Consider the following 19,618-nt stretch of genomic DNA (forward strand, 5'->3'; position numbering starts at 1 on the left):
GAGTACAGGGGCTGCAGATTGCACCCGTGACACCATTAGTGGGTGATATCAAAATGGCTTTGTATTGAAATTTTGTGCAGTCTGTCAGAGCAAATTTCTTATTATTTATAAAAATAAATATCCCTGCTGCCATGTTGACTCAGATAAGCCTTCCTTCTTGTTTCTCTCTCAGATGTAGGTTTTCTGTGACTCCCAGTTGCATGCGGGAAATGTAGTTTCCAGAGTCTTGTTTTTGGCTATCCCAATCTGGCTAGATATTTTTGGCATCACAATTGCCATTATATCCAATGATATACAGGAAATCCAATTTAGGCATGGGTGGCACTAAATCCAGTGACACCACTGTTTGTGTGCACACATCAGAAAATATTCCCTTTGCTATTAAAAAGACAATCCTGATATTTCAGCTCTGTGAGGCCTGGCTCTACTATATACTATGATTTACTGTTTCATGTATTGATTGTGTCTATTAAACGCCTTGAGCAAGTCTGGAAAAGCAGGATACAAATGAAAGAAAACCAAAACATCAATAAGTCACTATGCTGAAACAATACATGCACCAGAGGCTTGGAGGCTATAATATCTGGGTCCTGACTAATCTATGACATACCTCAATGTTCTCTTCAACAAAAAGAAATTAATCTGATATGAAATATTGTCTCAGTATTTTGGGACTACAGAGCACAACTCTATACCAGATACTTTCACCGGAGACTTTTAACACTGTCCATTCACTTTAGATTCCCTGGCATTTGCTTAGTTTTTGCTCTACGGCTGAAGTTTCCACATAGAATGGGGTTCTGTTCACATGTCAAAATAGTCAGCAAGTATATTTGTTTGTAGTCAGTGCTCTGCACGAGGCTGCTTGGAATGAACAGGCTCCATTTAATTTCCAGAGTTGGCAAGACCAGTTTAAAGGGGAACAGACACTACTCACATCAGTCAGGATGTTACACACTACTCCTAGTGTATCTCAGAGTAACAGAGCATGGCTTGGAACTGTGACAATCTAAGCTTTATCCTCCACTGAAATTCAGGGCTCCGTTGAAGACGTGCCTGTAGAAAGACAAGCAAACACCTACTGCCACTCCCCCAAACATAGCCAGAGGCCTTAGGAAGGGAAAGCCAAAATCCAGAGTTTTATACTTTTAAGAGCCATTGAATAAAGTGGGTTTCTGCAATCAGAAGAAAAAAAGTCACTCTTGAAATTCAAGACAAGTACTTGCTTGGTTAACCAAGGCTGGGTTAGTAGGGGAGTTAAGAGATCCTGGTACGATTCTTTCTTTCTTTTTTGAAGAATTGAATAAAGGAAGTGTTTATCATTGATTCTGCAACTGGACTTAAAAGTGGTGAAAATACGTAAGCATTATCTGCCTGGACATCTTTTCAAAGACAAATGAGTTGGATTCTTCCCTGCATTATATTTACCATGTATACTCATGAATAAGTCGACCTCATGTATATGTCAAGGGTGGATTTTTGAATTGGAATTATGGATTTTGATAGGTCCTGCAGGTAAGTTGAGGGTCATTCTGCAAAGAAGGGAATGCTTCTTGGCAGGGGGGGTTGGACTGGATGGCCCATGAGGTCTCTTCCAACTCTTTGATTCTATGATTCTATGAATGCACCAATGCCACCTCAGGATACCAGCCACTCCTGGCCACTACTTCCATTACCCCATCAGGCTTTCAAAAGGCTAGAACAATGGTTCCCAACCCGTGGCTGCGGCCCACTGCTGGAGCGCAAGATCTAAAATCAGGTCCACGAAACATGTGAATAATAACACAGCCCAACTAATTTTTTTTCTTGGTGTCTTTGTTTTTAGGCCTGATCCTGTAGGTATTAGGGGTGCCGATTCAGAAAATTGCATTGGATAGACCACATCAACTCTAGATTATTAAATATTGTTTTTTATGGGTGAGCAGGGAGCATCCAGTGGCGCAGTGGGTTAAAGCACTGAGCTGCTAAACTTGATGACCGAAAGGTTGCAAGTTCGAATACAGGGAGCGGCGTAAGCTTCCACTGTCAGCCCCAGCTTCTGCCAACCTAGCAGTTCGAAAACTTGCAAATGCTCTGGGAAGGAAATGGCACTCCATGCAGTCATGCTGTCCACATGACCTTGGAGATGTCTACGGGCAACGCGGGCTCTTCGGCTTAGAAATGGAGATGAGCACCAACCCCCAGAGTCGGACATGACTGGACTTAATGTCAGGGGAAAATCTTTACCTTTTACTATGGGTGAGCAGATGGCAACTACAGGATGGCATATGTTCTGTATCAGAAACTAGAGCTGATGTGGTCTATCCAATGCAATTTACTGAATCAGCACCCCAAATAACCAAACGAAATCTAAAGTTGATCAAAAACTGACTCGTAACCCTTTTGGTACTAATGTTGATCCCTGGTCACAGTGGTCCCTGGTCATGTGATCCCTGGTCAAAGTGGTCCCTGGTCAAAAAAAGGTTGGGAACCACTGGGCTAGAAGCAGTACCATGGTGGAAAGAGTTAGTAGGGTTGATGCTTCTTTCAGGTTCTCCAGGGATGAACCAAGCTCTACTCTACTTTTGCTATTCTACTTAGAGAAGGGAATTAAGGTACAGTACTCACATTGACCTATGAATAAATCAAACAGTTTTTTGGTTTTGGTTTTTTGGGTTTTTTTTTTTTACTAAAATCAGGACTGCTTCTTCCATATTTTGTTGGAAAACATGTCCCCATATTTTCCTTGTCAGTGGTGGATAGCTAGGAAAGTCTTCAAAGAATTCTGAATGTATGGCTATTTTTATGTGCTGGCATTAGCACAAGAAGGACATTTGTAAAAAAAATTATTCCTACCAATTCCCATATGGTCAGCAAAATATTGACCAGTAGGGCCAAGTGTGTGACGGAAAGAAGACAGAAAGCTCCCAAATAAAAGGTTATCAAGAGTACACAAATGATTGGACCCATTTAATGGCTGAAACCTTTCATGACCTCATATGACAAAAATAGTTATTAGTAGTACATAAAGTCCAAAAGAAAAATGACCAAGTGTGTTCTAAATTAGAAAAAAAACCAAAGTTTAAGATTATTTTTGAGCATTTCCTTATAACCAGTACCATTCTCAGATATCATTGAATTAAAACTACCATAAATTGTGATAAGAGGTTTTTTGGTGTTAATAAATGTTTGTAAGAATACACATTACTGGAATATAGATATGTTTGAAGCATTTCAACTCCTGACTATAAATGATAGTATCCAAAGTGTCATAATCCTTTTCCCAAATGTGAAGTGGATTAAGTTGGCTGGAGAGCAGATGTCCACAGCCTGAGGGTAGTTCCACCTTGCAGGGTTTTTGTAAGGGTAAGACAAAAATTATAAATGTGAAACTGTAATATTGGTGTCCTTCTCTCTGAAGGGTCATACATTCTCTGCTCTGTTAGAAAGTCTTCTTGTTTCAAATTGTGAGCGCAGTTGTTATTCTGCAGTCTAGCACAGAAAGCAACACCTACTTAAAAATATCAACAAGTTGCTAATTTGAAAAGCTGAGATACGCTTTCAAAGGTCAGCCAATGTGATGATCTCACATGAAGTGTAAGTGAGGACTGCAGCCCTTTAAAACAGCAAACAACTTGCTTGCATGCATGCATCTATATTTTACACAGGAAATAACAGAGACTAGCATGTGCCATTTCTCAAAGACAAACATAACCTCCATATATTTACCATTCTTTGACCATTATGCCCTTGCTTAAACCAAGTAGCACTTTTGAGTGACACACTCAGTCCAAGCAAGTTCAGGATCTTATAGTACAATCAGAAGCAATTCCCATTTAGTTAAGAGAAATTATTTTTTAGAAAGTGTCTTTAAGACTGTGCCCTTGCATGATAGCCTTACACAAACCTCAGTGAACTAGGTGAGCAGCCAAGTTTTACTTGTCAAAATAAAAAGTGACTGAATGTAGTCCGGTAGCAGGAACAGACATACAGTCAATCATCTGTAAAGCAGTCTGTGGCATTTAACAATATTTATGATGAACTTACACAGCAAAAAACAAAAAAAAAGCCAAACCAAAAATAGGTCTTCCACATTAATGTTTTGAACTGTTCCTAACTCAAATATATTCAACTTATGATAGCTTTATTGATGGTTCATTATGCAGTTATCGGATACTCTGGTCATTTAAACTTTACCTCTCGGTGGATTTGGGGAAGGAGATTCAACAGGTTTTTTTTGTGTGTGTCAGGAGTAACTTAAGAAACTGCAAGTCGCTTCTGGTGTAAGATAATGGGCCATCAGCCAGGACGTTGCCCAGGTGACACCCAGATGTTTTACCATCCTGTGGGAGGCTTCTCTCATGTTCCCACATGAGAAGCTGGAGCTGACAGACAAGAGCTCACCCCACTCCCTCGGACTCGAACCGCCGATCTTTTGGTCAGCAGTCCTGTCAGCACAAGAATTTAACCCATTGTGCCACCGGGGGCTCCTGATTCAACAGTATTACACCACATAGTGTTTATCAGACAACCTCTGCTACAGAAAGACACAATCTAAGCTTATCAATGATACTGATTGGCAGTCTTTCCAAACTGCCAAAGACCTTCTTTAAAAATTGGTACATGCTTACCTATTAAAAAGCTTTAATAGTAATGTTAGTTAAATGTCTTTTATATACTTTGGGTATATAAAAATGCTCTATTGGCTGCACTTAAAAATGTTTAAATATAAAAATCCTAAACATTTGGAGCCAAATTAGCAAATTTGAAGTGGCCTATCAACTCCCTTCTTAAAGATATTCATACAGTTTTAATGCCTTCTCTATATATAGGGAATCAAAAGAAGAGATACTGATCTCAATTGGAAATGTCCCAGTCTGACAGCAATATACTGTGGTACTCATTAGAACTAAAACAGTTCAAAGTATCTTTTTTAAAAAAAAAAAACTTGTTATCTTTAAATTACTATCATTCCCATATTTCAATTCATTATCAGAGCCTGGACAGCCTTTTGGTCTCAATTAACTGCAGAACTAGAAAAATCCATTTATCTTAGTTGTTCTTCCCAAATATCCTCCCCTCTTGCACATTAAAATAACCCTGTGCAGTAAAAGAGTGAAATTAGGCTGGTGAAATAGCTAAACCGAGGTCATCCAGCATATTTTGTATCCAAGAGGGGATTGGATCAGAGGCATACTCCTTTATTTTCTGGTCATTCGATTATATTTTTGGCATTTGGATCTTTTTCCTGAAACCAGTACTTTAGTTTTCTCCTGTATTGAAAACTGTCATTTTCTTCACAGATTCCCTGCCATTCCAATAGCAACTAACTCAAGTTCTTCTGCAACTTCATCCATATATAACATGGCGGAAATAGTGCTGGTTTTTATTTTGTTTGGCTGGAAACTTTATTTCCCCCCTTTTATTACAGCAAGAGCACCAGCATATTGTTGAAAGAATAAAGAAGTAAAACACAAGTAGCTGGATGCCTCTAGTTGTTATACTATGGACAAAATTAGGCTGCCATGGATTCCAACTCCTGCATCAGAATATTGTGATCTACCGCAAACCCTGAAAACTGATAGGGGCTTTGCAACTTAATGCCCTGTCTGTACCAGCACAGACTCTGCATTCCCTTGGGACTGTCTGGTTTGCATCGTATTTTTTAAAAAATGTTTGTCTGTGACGTGGGACATCTATAATCTAGCTCCCACTCAACCATAAACATTACTGTCTTTCCTTGAACCATTTGCTCTTTCTCAACTTGCTGGACTGTTGTGAAGAAAGGGTATGAAAGAGGAGCATAATGCGCTTTGTCTGCACTCATTGGAAGAAAGATAACACATAAATAAATGATAGAAGACTTTTCTAAAAAAAAAACGTAAGAAACAAACCCGGCCAGGCCTTCTCTCATATAGTAGGAATATTGGCATAATACCTTTCCTAGATAAAGTACGTTTCATAATAAAAAGAAATCGAGGCCCACAGCATTCAAAAACAAAACAGAATCAAGGTTATTTAAAATTGGCATAGTCTCCAATATTTTTAGCTGATGCTGCTAACATAACTAGCAAAGACCTATTCTATAACCTTGGTATCTTATAGCATTATTGGCTTTTGGAATCATATTTTGTTTTTATGAGAAGTTCATTTATGAAAATAGTGTCTGAGACTAAGATGCCATACATTTTTAGCACTCTATTTATTGTGTTGTCAAAGGCTTTCATGGCCGAAATCACTGGGTTGCTGTGAGTTTTCCCGGTTGTATGGCCATGTTCCAGAAGCATTCTCCCCTGACATTTCACCCACATCTATGGCAGGAATTCTCTGAGGTTGAGAGGTCTGTTGGAAACTAGATAAGTGAGGTTTATATATCTGTGGAATGTCCAGAGTGGGAGAAAGAACTCTTGTCTGTTTGAGGCAGATGTGAATGTTGCAATTGGCCAGCTTGATGACCATTTAATGGTCTTGCAGCTTCAAAGCCTGGCTGCTTCCTGCCAGGGGAATCCTTTCTTGGGAGGTGTTAGCTGGCCCTGATTGTTTAATGTCTGGAACATTCACTCCTGCCTCAGACAGGCAAGAGTTCTTTCTCCCACCCTGGACATTCCACAGATATATAAACCTCACCTGCCTAGTTTCCAACAGGCCTCACAACCTCAGGAGTGTCAGGAGTGACTTGAGCAACTGCAAGTCGCTTTTGGTGTGAGAGAATTGGCCGTCTCCAAGGACGTTGCTCAGGGGATGCCCGGATGTTTGATGTTTTACCATCCTTGTGGGAGGTTTCTCTCATGTCCATGCATGGGGAGCTGGAGCTGACATAGGGAGCTCATCCGCACTCTCCCAGATTCGAACCTCTGACCCGTCAGTCTTCAGTCCTGCTAGCACAAGGGTTTAACCCATTGCGCCACCTCTGAGGATGCCTGCCATAGATGTGGGCAAAATGTCAGTAGAGAATGCTTCTGGAACATGGCCATATACAGCCTGGAAAACTCACAGCAACCTACTATATTTATTCATTAGGAAACTAGCCCCAGATTGCAGCTTCAGAGTGCTGAACCAAAGCTAGTTCAGAGATTTGTTTTCAGTATGAAACAAACTTTGCAGTCCTCTTGCACACCAATCCCCAGTTGTTTTCTCCCTGAAGCTTGCTTTGTTTCCTCAGCTACATATTGAAGGGTGGGGCTAAGACTTGGATTTTTTTGCTGTTATTAAACAACTGAAATTATAAACCCTTGAACATTCACAGTAAACCACCCAGAAATCTACCAGTAGATTGTCAATTACCTTCTGCCTTCTCTGAATTATAAAGGACATGGGAACAATTTTAAGAGGCAAGGAGTATAGAAACTCTTCCCCTGCTCCTTGCAGTCCAGTGGTCAAATGGCGTCCTTCCAATATCAGAAACTGAGGTCAGAAGAGTTCATTTTTGGACTGCAACTGCCATATTGGCTTGAACACTGTGGGGGCTGTAGCCCAAAAAGATAGATTTTCAAATATCTGACCAACACTGAAACAAATTGCACTCTGGGGGTGGTGCTCATCACCATTTCTAAGCTGAAGAGCCAGATTTGTCCGTAGAGGCCTCCAAGGTCATTTGGTCGGCATGACTACATGGCGTGCCGTTACCTTCTGACCAAAGCAATGCCTATTGATCTACTCACATTTGCAAGTTTTCAAACTGCTAGGTTGGCAGAAGCTGGGGCCATCTCATTTCTTATCAGGCAGGTCTGTAACACTCTTATCCCAGCAGAATGAAACCATGGAGGTCAATCTAGTTTAGTGATTCTTAACCAGGGAAGCATACCTATTAGTCTATCAATATTATATAGGAGCCCTCGGTGGCTCAGCCCTTGTGCCAGCAGGACTGATGACTGACAGGTCAGAGCTTCAAATCTGGGGAGGGTAGGCTGAGCTCCCTCAGTCAGCTCCAGCTCTCCATGCAGGGACATGAGAGATGCCTCCCACAAGGATAGTAAACCATCAAAAACATCCAGGCATCCCCTGGGCAATGTCCTTGCAGATGGCCAATTCTCTCACACCAGAAGCAACTTGCAGTTTCTCAAATTGCTCCTGACATGAAAAAAAATCAATATTTATTACTGTATTTTTCTTGGAAAATGAAGAAAACTATAACTCTCTTAATGTGTACCACCAGACTGTAGCATCCTATGATAGTTGTGGTAATTCACATTACTCAAAATGACCTGAGGTTTTGTGATTATCAAAAGGGGACATGGTTTTTTAAAAGACCGGGAAATCCTAGGCTGGATGTTTCAAATTCTCCATCTGTCGCCCCAGACAGAAGCAGACTAAGGCTCTCCACAGGGCTGCCGCCACCATCCCATGCCAGCTGCTGCTCCATTACAGCTCAAAACCTTAGAACTTGTCTCAACCAGCAGCAGCTCTGGAGATTCTCTTGACTGAGACTGGGAGACAAAAGGAAGAACAAGGGCATATCTACACTGCAGAATTAATGCAGTTTAACACCACTTTAACTGCAAAGGTTCATTGCTATGGAATCCTTGCGTTATAGTCAAGGATTCCTGGCAGACAAGGGTAAAGAGTTCCTATAGACTGGGAGACCATCTACACTGCAGAATTAATACAATTTGACACCACTTTAACTGCAATGGTTCAATGCAATGGAACCTTTGAATTATAGTCAAGGATTCCTGGCAGAGAAAGCTAAAGACTAACAGTTCCCATAGTACTGAACCATGGCAGGTTTGGGTTTTATTTTTGGGGGGGGGGGGGGTTGTCATATCAGGAGCAACTTGAGAAACTGCAAGTTGCTTCTGGTGTGAGAGAATTGGCTGTCTGCAAGGACGTGGCCCAGGGGACGCCTGGATGTTTTGCTGTTTTACCATCCCTGTGGGAGGCTTCTCTCATGTCCCCGCATGAGGAGCTGGAGCTGATAGAGGGAGCTCATCTGTGCTCTCCCTGGATTTGAACATGCAACTTATCGGTCTTCAGTCGTGCTGACACAGGAATTTAACCCACTGTGCCACTGGGAGCTCCCGCCATGGCAGGTAAAGTGAGGTCAAACTGCATTAATTCTACAGTGTAGATGTACCCAAAGAACAAAAGGATGCAAAACAAACTTTCCCAAAGCCTTGTTGCTAGTCATGTTTGGGACACTCCCCCCCCCCCCCCCCCCCATCTTCTTTGAAGGCCGGCTTTCCATGCACAAAGTTGTCTTGGCATTAAGAAAAGATGAGAGCAACTCTGACCATATACAGAAGACCTTCAATCTCACTCCCGTTCTGTACAAACGCACACAAATCCCCCAATAAACGGCTAGTGCTGGCAAAATACTTTTCCAACCTGGAGCAAAGGAATAAGGTTGCCACCCTTCCGCAATGCAGATGTGCCCAAAGAAAGAAAGGGTGCGAAACAAACTTTCCAAAAGCCTTGTTGCTAGTCAATTTTGGGGGGAGGGCAATTTTGGAAGCTGGGACTCTGTGCATAAAGTCGTTTTGGTGCTAAGAAAAGATGAGGGCAACTCTGACCATATGCAGAGCACCTCCAGTCTTACTCAATTTCTGCCCAAATGCACATAAATTTGGCCAGGACTAGCAAAATACCTTTCCAACCTGGAGCAAGGTGATAAGGTTGAAACTCTTCCACAAAACTGCCTTGGTTGCATCAACATTGGAGAATTATTATTACAGACTGACATCACTGATACTGCCATGGATGTAAAGCAGGCCTGGGCAAACTTGGGCCCTCCAGGGGTCTTGGACTCGAACTCCCACCATTCCTAACAGCCTCAGGCCCGTTCCTTTAGGAATGGTGGGAGTTGGAGTCCAAAATCCGTGGAGGGCCCAAGTTTGTCCAAGCCTGCTATAGAAGCCTTGGAGTTGTAGTTTTACAAGGTATTTAGCTTTCTCTTCCAAAGAGTGCTAGTGCACCACCAAGCTGCAGCTCCCAGGACCCAAAGCCTTGAGTCATAGCAGGTCAACTGATGTCAAACTGCATTCATGCTCCCGTGTAGATCAACGGGCGACCAGAAGGTCTTTGGAGAACCGCTGGGATGCTGGAGGTGGTCCAGGACTTCCTCCCACCCGAGGATGGAGCCCACTCACCTGGCATGGGCAGGAGATTCCCCAGGAAGAGGCACCAAAGGGCGGCGAGGCGGCAGAGCCTTCTGCCCTCCATGCTGGGCTGGGCAACCCGCTGGTCTCAAAGAGGAGCGAGGCTGCCAGTCGCTCCGGACCGAGCGTGACTCGCCGCTGCCACGTGGGTCCTCCACAAACACTCGGGCGGGACCAAGCGGGGAGGGAGGCCTCCCCTTTCCACGCCTCCTGAGCCACAGAGACACTCCCCCCCCCCCACTCCTCCTCCTTCTCTTGGGAATGATCACCCCGCCTCTGAGGCTCTAGCCATCCTAACCTCCTTCCAAAAAGAAGTTATGGTCCTCTGTTGCCTCTGCTGGCAGGCTTCGCGTCCATCTACACCAGGGATGGGCAAACTTCAGTCCTCCAAGTGTTTTGGACTTTAGGCTGTTAGGAATTGTGGGAGTTGAAGTCCAATACACTTGGAGGACTCAAGTTTGCCCATACCTGAATTCTACAGGAGCAGGAGCAGAGGCGGCCCTAGGTAATTTTCAATGGTAAGCAAACAGCATTTTGGCGCCCCCCATCCCCAACCAATCATTGATATATATTTTCTGTTCATCGTGGGAGTTCTGTGTGCCATATTTGGTTCAATTCCATCATTGGTGGAGTTCAGAATGCTCTTTGATTGTAGGTGAACTATACATCCCAGTAACTACACTTGCCGCACTTGCTCCCTTGCCTGGCTTGCTTTGGGTCCAGAGGCATGCCTGAAAACCCCGGCGTGTGCACCAAAAGTCACCTCTTCTCCTCACTTTCTCCTCAGCCATTGGGACCAAGAGAGAGAGAGAGAGAGAGGTGGAGATGCCCACCTTTCCTATTTTTAAATTATCTTTATTGCAAAATTTTTCAATACACATTTAAAAACATCAGATAGTGGTGGGTAGAGCGAGGGGGGGAAAGGTATGGTAGGGTTGGTCGGGTAGGAAGGAGTGGGTAGTGATTATAGGTAGGGTTGGCCGTGAAGGGAAGAGGGGGAGGGAAAAGGGGAGGGGAATATAAAATACAATGACTTCAAGGTTGAACAGGCAGGTAATCATTTCTCATATACCACAAATATTGACTGATAAAACATCAGCTCTCATCCTTTACTAGTTATAGTCTCATTACATCTTCAAGTATTCTTATTCTTCTCATCAATGTATTCCATAAAGTTACTCCAATCTGTGCTCTTCTTTTTATTTCCATGGAATCTTAGTCTCTGAGTTAGTAGGTCCATGTTCATCACATCATAAGCTTTTAACAACCATTGTTCTGTTGTAGGAGCTTCTCTGGATTTCCAATGTCTGGCCAGTTGGATTCTGGCCGCTGTAGAAAGGTGAAAAAGAATCTTGCTTTCATTACTGTCTGGATCTAAATCCTCATCCATTATTCCTAAAAGATAGTATTCGGGTTTTAATGGGAATTTCTTTTTCAAGGTTTCTCCGTGGACCTTTTGCCAGAAGGTTTTCACTTTTTTGCACCCCCACCACATATGAAAAAAGGTACCAACATTTCTTTTACATTTCCAACATTTTGCCTCCAATTTCCCTTTGCTGAACTTGGCTAGTTGTTCTGGGGTCAGATACCATCTAAAAAACAGTTTATACCAATTCTCCTTATAGTCATTAGAGTATGTACATTTTAATCTCTCTGACCAAATCTTCTCCCATTCCCTAAGGTTGATTGGACGGCCTAGATCTTTTGCCCACTTCACCATGTTTTCTTTAACTTGTTCTTTTTCTGTTTCCCACCTCAGTAACACTTGGTATATTTTCCGTATGTGCTTTCCCTCCGAATTTATGATTCCATCCCAAAAAGGGGTTTCTGTTTCAAAACCAGTTTTCTTATCTACATTATAACTTTCTCTTATCTGGTGATACTGAAACCAGGAGAGTGTTGGTTCATTTTTTTTAGTTCTTCCTGAGATTTTAGGTGTGGATTGCTGGGGGTGCCCTTTATTATCTCTTTATAGGTCAGCTATTTATCTCTACCAGCCTCTCTAATTTGACTGGCCTCATTCGGTGAGAACCAGAGTGGGACTTTTGTGTGAAATTTATTCTTATATATTTCCCAGATTTTTATAAGAGGGGATCTTACAAAATGATTTTCAAAATTTCTTTCTTTCTTTGCTTTCCCTCTCCAAAGGTAGTTGTGCCAACCTTGCATTATATCATGTCCCTCCAGCACTAACAGTTTTTTCTCTTCAAGACTAATCCATTCCTTAACACAACATAAAGCTGATGCGTCATGATACAGTCATAGGTTTGGGAGTGCCAGACCCCCCCTACTTTTGTTGTCACATAAGTTGATAAAGCTTACTCTATGTTTTCCCCCTTTCCATATAAACTTAAGGATATCTCTGTGCCAACTTTCAAATGTTTTCCTTGTTTTAATGATGGGTATAGTCTGGAACAAATAAAGCAGGTCGGGGAGGACATTCATTTGTATTGCCGCTACCTTTCCTGAAGGTAGGCGCAAAAACAAAGGAGGGAGCGGAGGTGGGAGATACCTCCAGCCGGAGGGGCTCTCTCTCTCTCTCTCTTGGTCCCAATGGCTGAAGAGAAGGTCAGGAGAAGAGGCGACTTTTGGTGCACACGCTGGGGTCTTCAGACACACCTCCGTGTCTGCAGGCCAGACGCAGTGGCTCCGCTCCTTGGCCCACCCGCAGATTGGGGAGAGGAGAGGAGGCGGGTGGAGCACTGGGGGATCGGGAAAGGGAGCCGGTCATGGGGAAGGGATAGAATGTGGAGAACAATTGTGCTCTACCTGGTGGTCAGGTGGAGCAGGAACGAGAGGGGCTAGGCGAGGCTCAAGGGCACGTCCCCTTTGAGAAGAGGATCGCCCGGCAGCGAGGCAAGAAAGCCGAGGCTCCCCCCGGACTGCTAGGGCTGTTGTGAGCTGAGGGGGCGCTCCTCAAGTGGCAGTCGAGGGGCATTTACAGAGGCGCCTCTGCGCCCCTGGCAAAAAAAGTGTTCTGCGACCGCTTACTTCGCGTAATGGACGAGCCGCCCCTGGTCAGAAGCGACTTGAGAAACTGTTCCAGACATGAAACAATCAGGGCCAGCTAATACCTCCCAAGAAAAGATTTCCCCCCAGCAGGAAGCAGCCAGGCTTCAAAGTAGCAAGGCCGTTAAATGGTAATCAAGCAAGCCAATTGCCTTTTTTATTTTTTTATTTTTATATGAAATAAAGAAATAAAAAATATATTTTAAAAAAAGCAGGCCAATTGCAACATTCACACCTGCCTCAAACAGAGAAGAGTTCTTTCTCCAACTCTGTACATTCCACAGATACATAAATTTCACTTGCCTAGGTTCCAACGGACCTCACAACCTCTGAGGGGTTTTTTTTTCGTGTCAGGAGCGACTTGAGAATCTGCAAGTCGCTTCTGGTGTGAGAAATTGGCCATCCGCAAGGACGTTGCCCAGGGAACACCCAGATGTTTTGAAGTTTTACCATCCTTGTGGGAGGCTTCTCTCATATCCCCACATGGGGAGCTGGAGCTGATAGAGGGAGCTCATCCACGCTTTCCCCTGATTCGAACCTGCAACTTGTCAGTCTTCAATCCTGCTAGCACAAGAGTTTAACCCACTGTGCCACTGGGGGCTCCCAACCACATAATGAGGAAAGCTTGGAGAAGACAATCATGTTGGGGGAAATGGAAGGAAAAAGGAAGAAGGGCCAACCAAGGGAAAGATGGATGGATGTTATCCCTAAAGTGACTGACTTGACCTTGAAGGAGTTGGGGGTGGCCACAGCTGACAGGGAGCTCTGGCATGGGCTGGTCCATGAGGTCACAAAGAGTCAGAAGGGACTGAACTAATAAACAACAACAAATTTTTACACCAATAACAAAGATAATACCAGTAACCATGCCTTTATCCAGTGGTTCTCAATCTTCATAATGTCACAACTTCTTAGTAAAGGTAAAGGTAAAGGTTTTCCCCTGACATTAAGTCCAGTCGTGTCTGACTCTGGGGGGTGGTGCTCATCTCCATTTCTAAGACAAAGAGCTGGCGTTCTCTGTAGACACCTCCAAGGTCATGTGGCCGGTATGACTGCATGGAGCACTGTTACCTTCCCGCCAGATCGGTATCTATTGATCTACACACATTTGCATGTTTTCAAACTGTTAGGTTGGCAGAAGCTGCAGCTAACAGTGGAAACTCACTCCTTTCACCGGATTCGAACCTGCGACCTTTCAACCAGCAAGTTCAGCAGCTCAGCAATTTAACCCACTGTGCCACCAGGGGCTCAATGCCTTAATGCAGTTCTTCATGTTGTGGTGACCCCCAACCTTAAAATTATTTTCGTTGCTACTATACAACTGTAATTTTGGTACTGTTATGAATCATAATGAAAATATCTGATATGCAGGATGTATTTTTATTCACTGAACCAAATTTGGCACAAATACCCTCTACATCCACATTTTAATACTGGTGGGGGGGCATTGATTTTGTGTGTGTGTTTTTTTTTTTTTGGAGTTGTAGTTGCTGGGATGTATAGCTCACCTACAATCAAAGAGCATTCCGAACTCCACCAGTGAGGGAATTGAACCAAACTTGGCACACAGAATTCCCATGACCAACAGAAAATACTGGAAGGGTTTGGTGGGCATTGACCTTAAGTTTTGGAGTTGTAGTTCACCTACATCCGGAGAGCACTGTGGAGTCAAACAATGATGGATCTGGACCAAACTTGCCATGGATACTCAATTTGCCCAGATGTGAACACTGATTAAGTTTGGTGAAAATAGACCGTGACCTTTGGGAATTGTATTTGCAGGGATTTAAGTTCACCTACAATCAAAGAGCATTCTGAACCCCACCAACAACAGAATTGGGTCAAACTTCCCATACAGAAGCCCCATGGCCAATGAAAAATACTGTGTTTTCTGATGGTCTTTGGTGACCCCTCTGACACCCCTTCGCGACCCCCCAGGAATCCTGACCCCCAGGTTGAGAAACACTGACTTATATTAATGTAGCAAACAAGAAGATCTCCCAACTTGCCATGCTCTTCGAAAATCTGAAAGGTGTAATGAAATGCAGGTTGGGGAAAACTGTGGTTTATCAAACCGCATGGAATACTCTTTTACAAACTACATCATGTAGAAAGACTTTAGAAATAGGGAGTTACATTTCCCTCACTCAAATATTTCTACTACCAATAACTATTTGAGGAAGATAATATACATTGCATCAGGCCAGTAGCCAGGATTTTGATTCGGGGGGGGGGGGGGGGGGGGCTGAGTCTGAGTGAAAGAGGGTCTACCTTAGCAAACCTTTTGTATTGTGACCCCAATATCCCCATGTATATGGGATATATTGAGTATGGCAATCAGATCATGATATGAATAAACATAACAGTTTAAATAATGCACCAGTAAGGCCTTCTTGTGGACCACCATGAGAATTTCGGGGGGGGGGGGGGGGGCTGAAGCCCCTCAAGCCCCCCCCCCCCCAGCTACATGCCTGCATTGCATAAAAACAATGCTACAGATAATAAAATCACCTACACATGAAATACACTGCATTGAAGTCTCAATTATGATGGCACTGTGTGTTAATGATTTCAGATAAGCATTGTTTTCTCCAATTTAGCACTATATAACTTGCTTGAACTAAACATGCTGTGATGTAATGCAAGGATTAATGATCTGTTCACAAGGATATGTACAGTTAGGGCAGTATAATTACATGAAGGACTGGTGATGGAGGGGAAAGGAAGGCAGGATACACAGCTTCCTGAAGTGTGGTTTTCAGGATGCCTGCCTCTCTTGGCCTTCCTGAGTGTATTTGAAGATAAATAAGAAAGCACTGTGGTGGTTGTCAAGTATTAATTTTGATCCTTTCCTCCCAGTGCCACTTTTAAACACTTTAGGAAGTAATGGAAAACTCTATGAGTTATTTGGCCTGCTGGCCTTTCTCTCTGGAGACTGGAAATAGCCCCTCTCTTTCTTTACAAGGATAAGCCAACCACATCTCCTCTGTATTAACCATTCCTTTTGGAAAAAATAATAATTTAGAAACCTCTGCATCCGACTTTTACATTAAAATTAGTGCTAAGGCATTCAACCAAAATACAAATAAAATAAAACTATAATTACATGTTTTAAACTCAATTAACACAGACCAATCTAAATAAATAAACATGTAATGTTCGTTTGTGGGATTAACATAACTCAAAAACTACTGGGCAAATTGACACCAAATTTGGACACAATACACTTATCAGGCCAACAAGTGGCCATCACTCGAAAAAAACACAGCAAAAGAGACTTAAAAAGCCAAAAAATAGAAAATGCATTGAAATGCTTGCGCAAAACCATATATATACACATATATACACACACAAAACACATATACACAGAGTGGGCCACAGCAACGCATGGCAGGGGACAGCTAGTAAAAGCATAAAATGAATACATCTCACACATTCTCGACCCCAGAAAATTCCATGAAAATTCCTCTATCCTACAGTATGAAATTATGCATTTAGAAAATTATTCTGCGACATTATTTTCCTACTTATTTTAACCAGAAATTTAAAATCTTGTAGGAGCCCCAGTGGCATCATGTGTTAAACCGCTGAGCTGGTGAACTTGCTAACTGAAAGGTCGCAGGTTTGAATCCAGAGAGCAGTGTGAGCTCCCGCTGTTAGCCACAGCTTCTGCCAACCAAGTAGTTCGTAAACATGCAAATGTGAGCAGATCAATAGGTACTGCTCTGGCAGGAAGGTAATGGCACTCCATGCAGTCATGACAGCCACATGACCTTGGAGGCGTCTATGGACAAAGTCGGCTGCTCGGCTTAGAAATTGAGATGAGCACCAACGCCCAGAGTCGGACACAATTGGACTAAATGTCAGTGGAAAACCTTTACCAACTATAATACTTGCAAAATGTTTTGTCGCTGCTAACAATGTTAGGTGGAGGTAGGGTGAGATGCAGCTGAATAAAGTCCCACATTATCTGCTTTGAACTGCAATATATGTCAGTGTGGACTCAAATAACCCAGTTCAAAGCAAATATTGTGGGGTTTTCTGCCTTGATATTCTGGAAAATAGGGCTGTGTGGAAGGGCTCTCAGTTTTCTCATGTATTAACATCTTTGCACAACTGAATACAGTATTTTTTTTCTCTCCCCACAGGCTCACTTTCAGCTAAACTACCACAATATCACTTGAGACACTTTAAGCCATCAATTTACAATATATGCAGCAATAAGACCAAAGAAAACAACAATAAAAGGAGACCAGCCATAGAACAAGCAGCAGCAAATCCAGCAATAAAACAGCAAGTGCAGTGTTCCAATATAATTGACTAAAAGCTTGGGAAGATCAAATTGTGTTCACCTGGTATCTAAAAGCTAATCAAGAACAATGTTCCTGGGAAAAGGTTTAATAGTTGGACACTAACATCAGTAATACCATGTCTCCAGTCATCTTTCACCTAATCTCTGAAGACAAGAGTTTGTAGAGCAGGGCCTGGAGTGAAAACAAATTGACATGTTCATGTGATAGCAATGGGAAGACACACAAATATAATGGCCCCAAGCTATTTAGTACTCCATAAATCAAGACTTATTCTTTGAATTGCTTGATGTTAAAAAGTTAATTAAAAACCCAGGTGAAATATTTAAGTTTATAGCTCTAGCCAGCCAGCTATCAATATTCTGTAACAGCCTCTAAACTTGACCAAAAGACATCAGTGCATGACTAGTATGCTGCCAAACCCTATGTGGGTTTTTTTTTTTTTGCTTGCTTGTTTTTTTTTTTTGTTTTGTTTTTTTTTGTGTGTGTCAGGAGTGACTTGAGAAACTGCAAGTTGCTTCTGGTGTGAGATAATTTGCCATCAGGGTTTACCCAGATGTTTTGCTGTTTTACCATCCTTGTGGGAGGATTCTCTCATGCCCTGTATGGGGAGCTGGAGTTGAAAGAGGGAGCTCATCCACACTCTCCCCAGATTCGAGCCTCCGATCTGTTGGTCTTCAGTCCTGCCAGCACAAGGGTTTAACCCCGTTGTACCACTGGGGGCTTCCAGCCTATGTGGTATAGACACATAGGCTGGAAGACTACTAGACACAGAGCCTAAGACTCTGGTAAATTGGAGGGCCCTTGCACTCAGCCCTATATCCCAGAATATCAAGGCAGAAAATCCCACTGTATCTGCTTTGAACTGGATTGTCTGAGTCTACACTTTGTCTGAGTCCACACTGAGCCTTGATATCCTGGGATACAGGGCTGTGTGGAAGAGCCCTTAGAGTCACCATAAATTAGAAACATTTTAAAGGCACATAACCACCACAGAATGCTAACATCTCAGGTGCAAAAACAACAATAATCTTTATTTTTAACCTGCCCTCTCTCCTCGAAGGGACTCAGGGCAACCAAGATATATCACAGCAGCTGAAATTCCTGTGCTTCAGGAAAGGAGGATGAGCAATCACCACTACTGCAAAGGTGCTCCCAAAGCTAGGGCTGCAGCATGTACATTCACACAGCAGCCTTTCATTTCAGGAGGTGGGAAGGATGAGCATTATGTCTGCCCTGCGGCAAACTGCTCCCAAAGCTGGGGCTGCTGTGTGAATGTGCCTTCAGGCTGGGCATTAGCACAATTGAAAGTTCTTTTACAGTTAAGCCTAGAACCTTCATCAGTACCCTCAATATTGGAATCAGCAGTAGTGCTAGACTCTGGTATTCCAAACAATAAAGATGTATAGTATCTTGAGCCCCTGTGCATCTTGGTGTGTTTTTCAAAAGAAGACCGATCCCACAGCAACACAAAGAACCCTTACAAATGCTGAAAAAGCATATAGAGAGAGAGAGAGAGAGAGAGAGAGAGAGAGCGCTTGTTCAACTGCTCATAGTTTTTCTATTACATATCTATATTTTTGAGAGAATTTTTTTTAGGATTGATAAGAAAAGGACACAGAACTTGTATTTTTTGTATCTGTCAAAAGGCCCCTTTAAGAAGCCTTAAAAGGAATGTTGTCAGCAAAAATAAATTGTTACTCATTGCATAAATAAAGTAACTTCACTCTTGCTATTTCTTTACTTTTAAAAAGTAACAGTGTTGCATTCTTATTAAAATAGCTGGCTGTAGATATTACCCATAACTATGTTACTGGTAATTATATACTTACACAAACAATAACTATTTACTTCCAAGTGTCTAACACAAAAGTACTTCAGTACCCAAAGGGTTATCTCTAACAGCATTCATGAGCTGAAAACTTCATCTGTTATGGGGAGTTCTTTAAGCATACCTATATTCTGCTCTGCAGGGTTTTCCACATCATTATATCATTAAGCATTGCAGTCATTTCAAATTTCATAATGTGCAGGATCCTGAAAAAGCTGTATGTTTCTGTGTCAAATTTTCTGAATTAGAACTGTGGAATCAAAACCAACAAGTGAAGCAAACTAGCACTCTGAATAAAGACTTTTAAAATAAACAAAGAGCAATTTACAGTTTGCTTGAAGATGTCTCTACAGAGTTTAAATAGCTAGTTTATATCTGATAAAAGGCTGATGAGA

At 42.5% G+C, this 19,618-nt stretch overlaps 1 protein-coding gene across 1 annotated transcript in view; it reads right to left on the reverse strand.

The window, feature by feature from the left end:
* Positions 1-10,241, reverse strand: part of LOC132773848 (uncharacterized) — a 39,999-nt gene extending 29,758 nt beyond the window's left edge. The window contains exon 1 of the mRNA XM_060773395.2: positions 10,065-10,241. Within this exon, the coding sequence (XP_060629378.2) occupies positions 10,065-10,137 (73 nt within the window). The 5' untranslated portion in view covers positions 10,138-10,241. The remainder of the gene's footprint in view (positions 1-10,064) is intronic.
* Positions 10,242-19,618: the final 9,377 nt, after the last annotated feature.

This window comes from Anolis sagrei, chromosome 4, assembly GCF_037176765.1.
Source record: "Anolis sagrei isolate rAnoSag1 chromosome 4, rAnoSag1.mat, whole genome shotgun sequence".
Lineage (NCBI taxonomy): Eukaryota > Metazoa > Chordata > Lepidosauria > Squamata > Dactyloidae > Anolis > Anolis sagrei.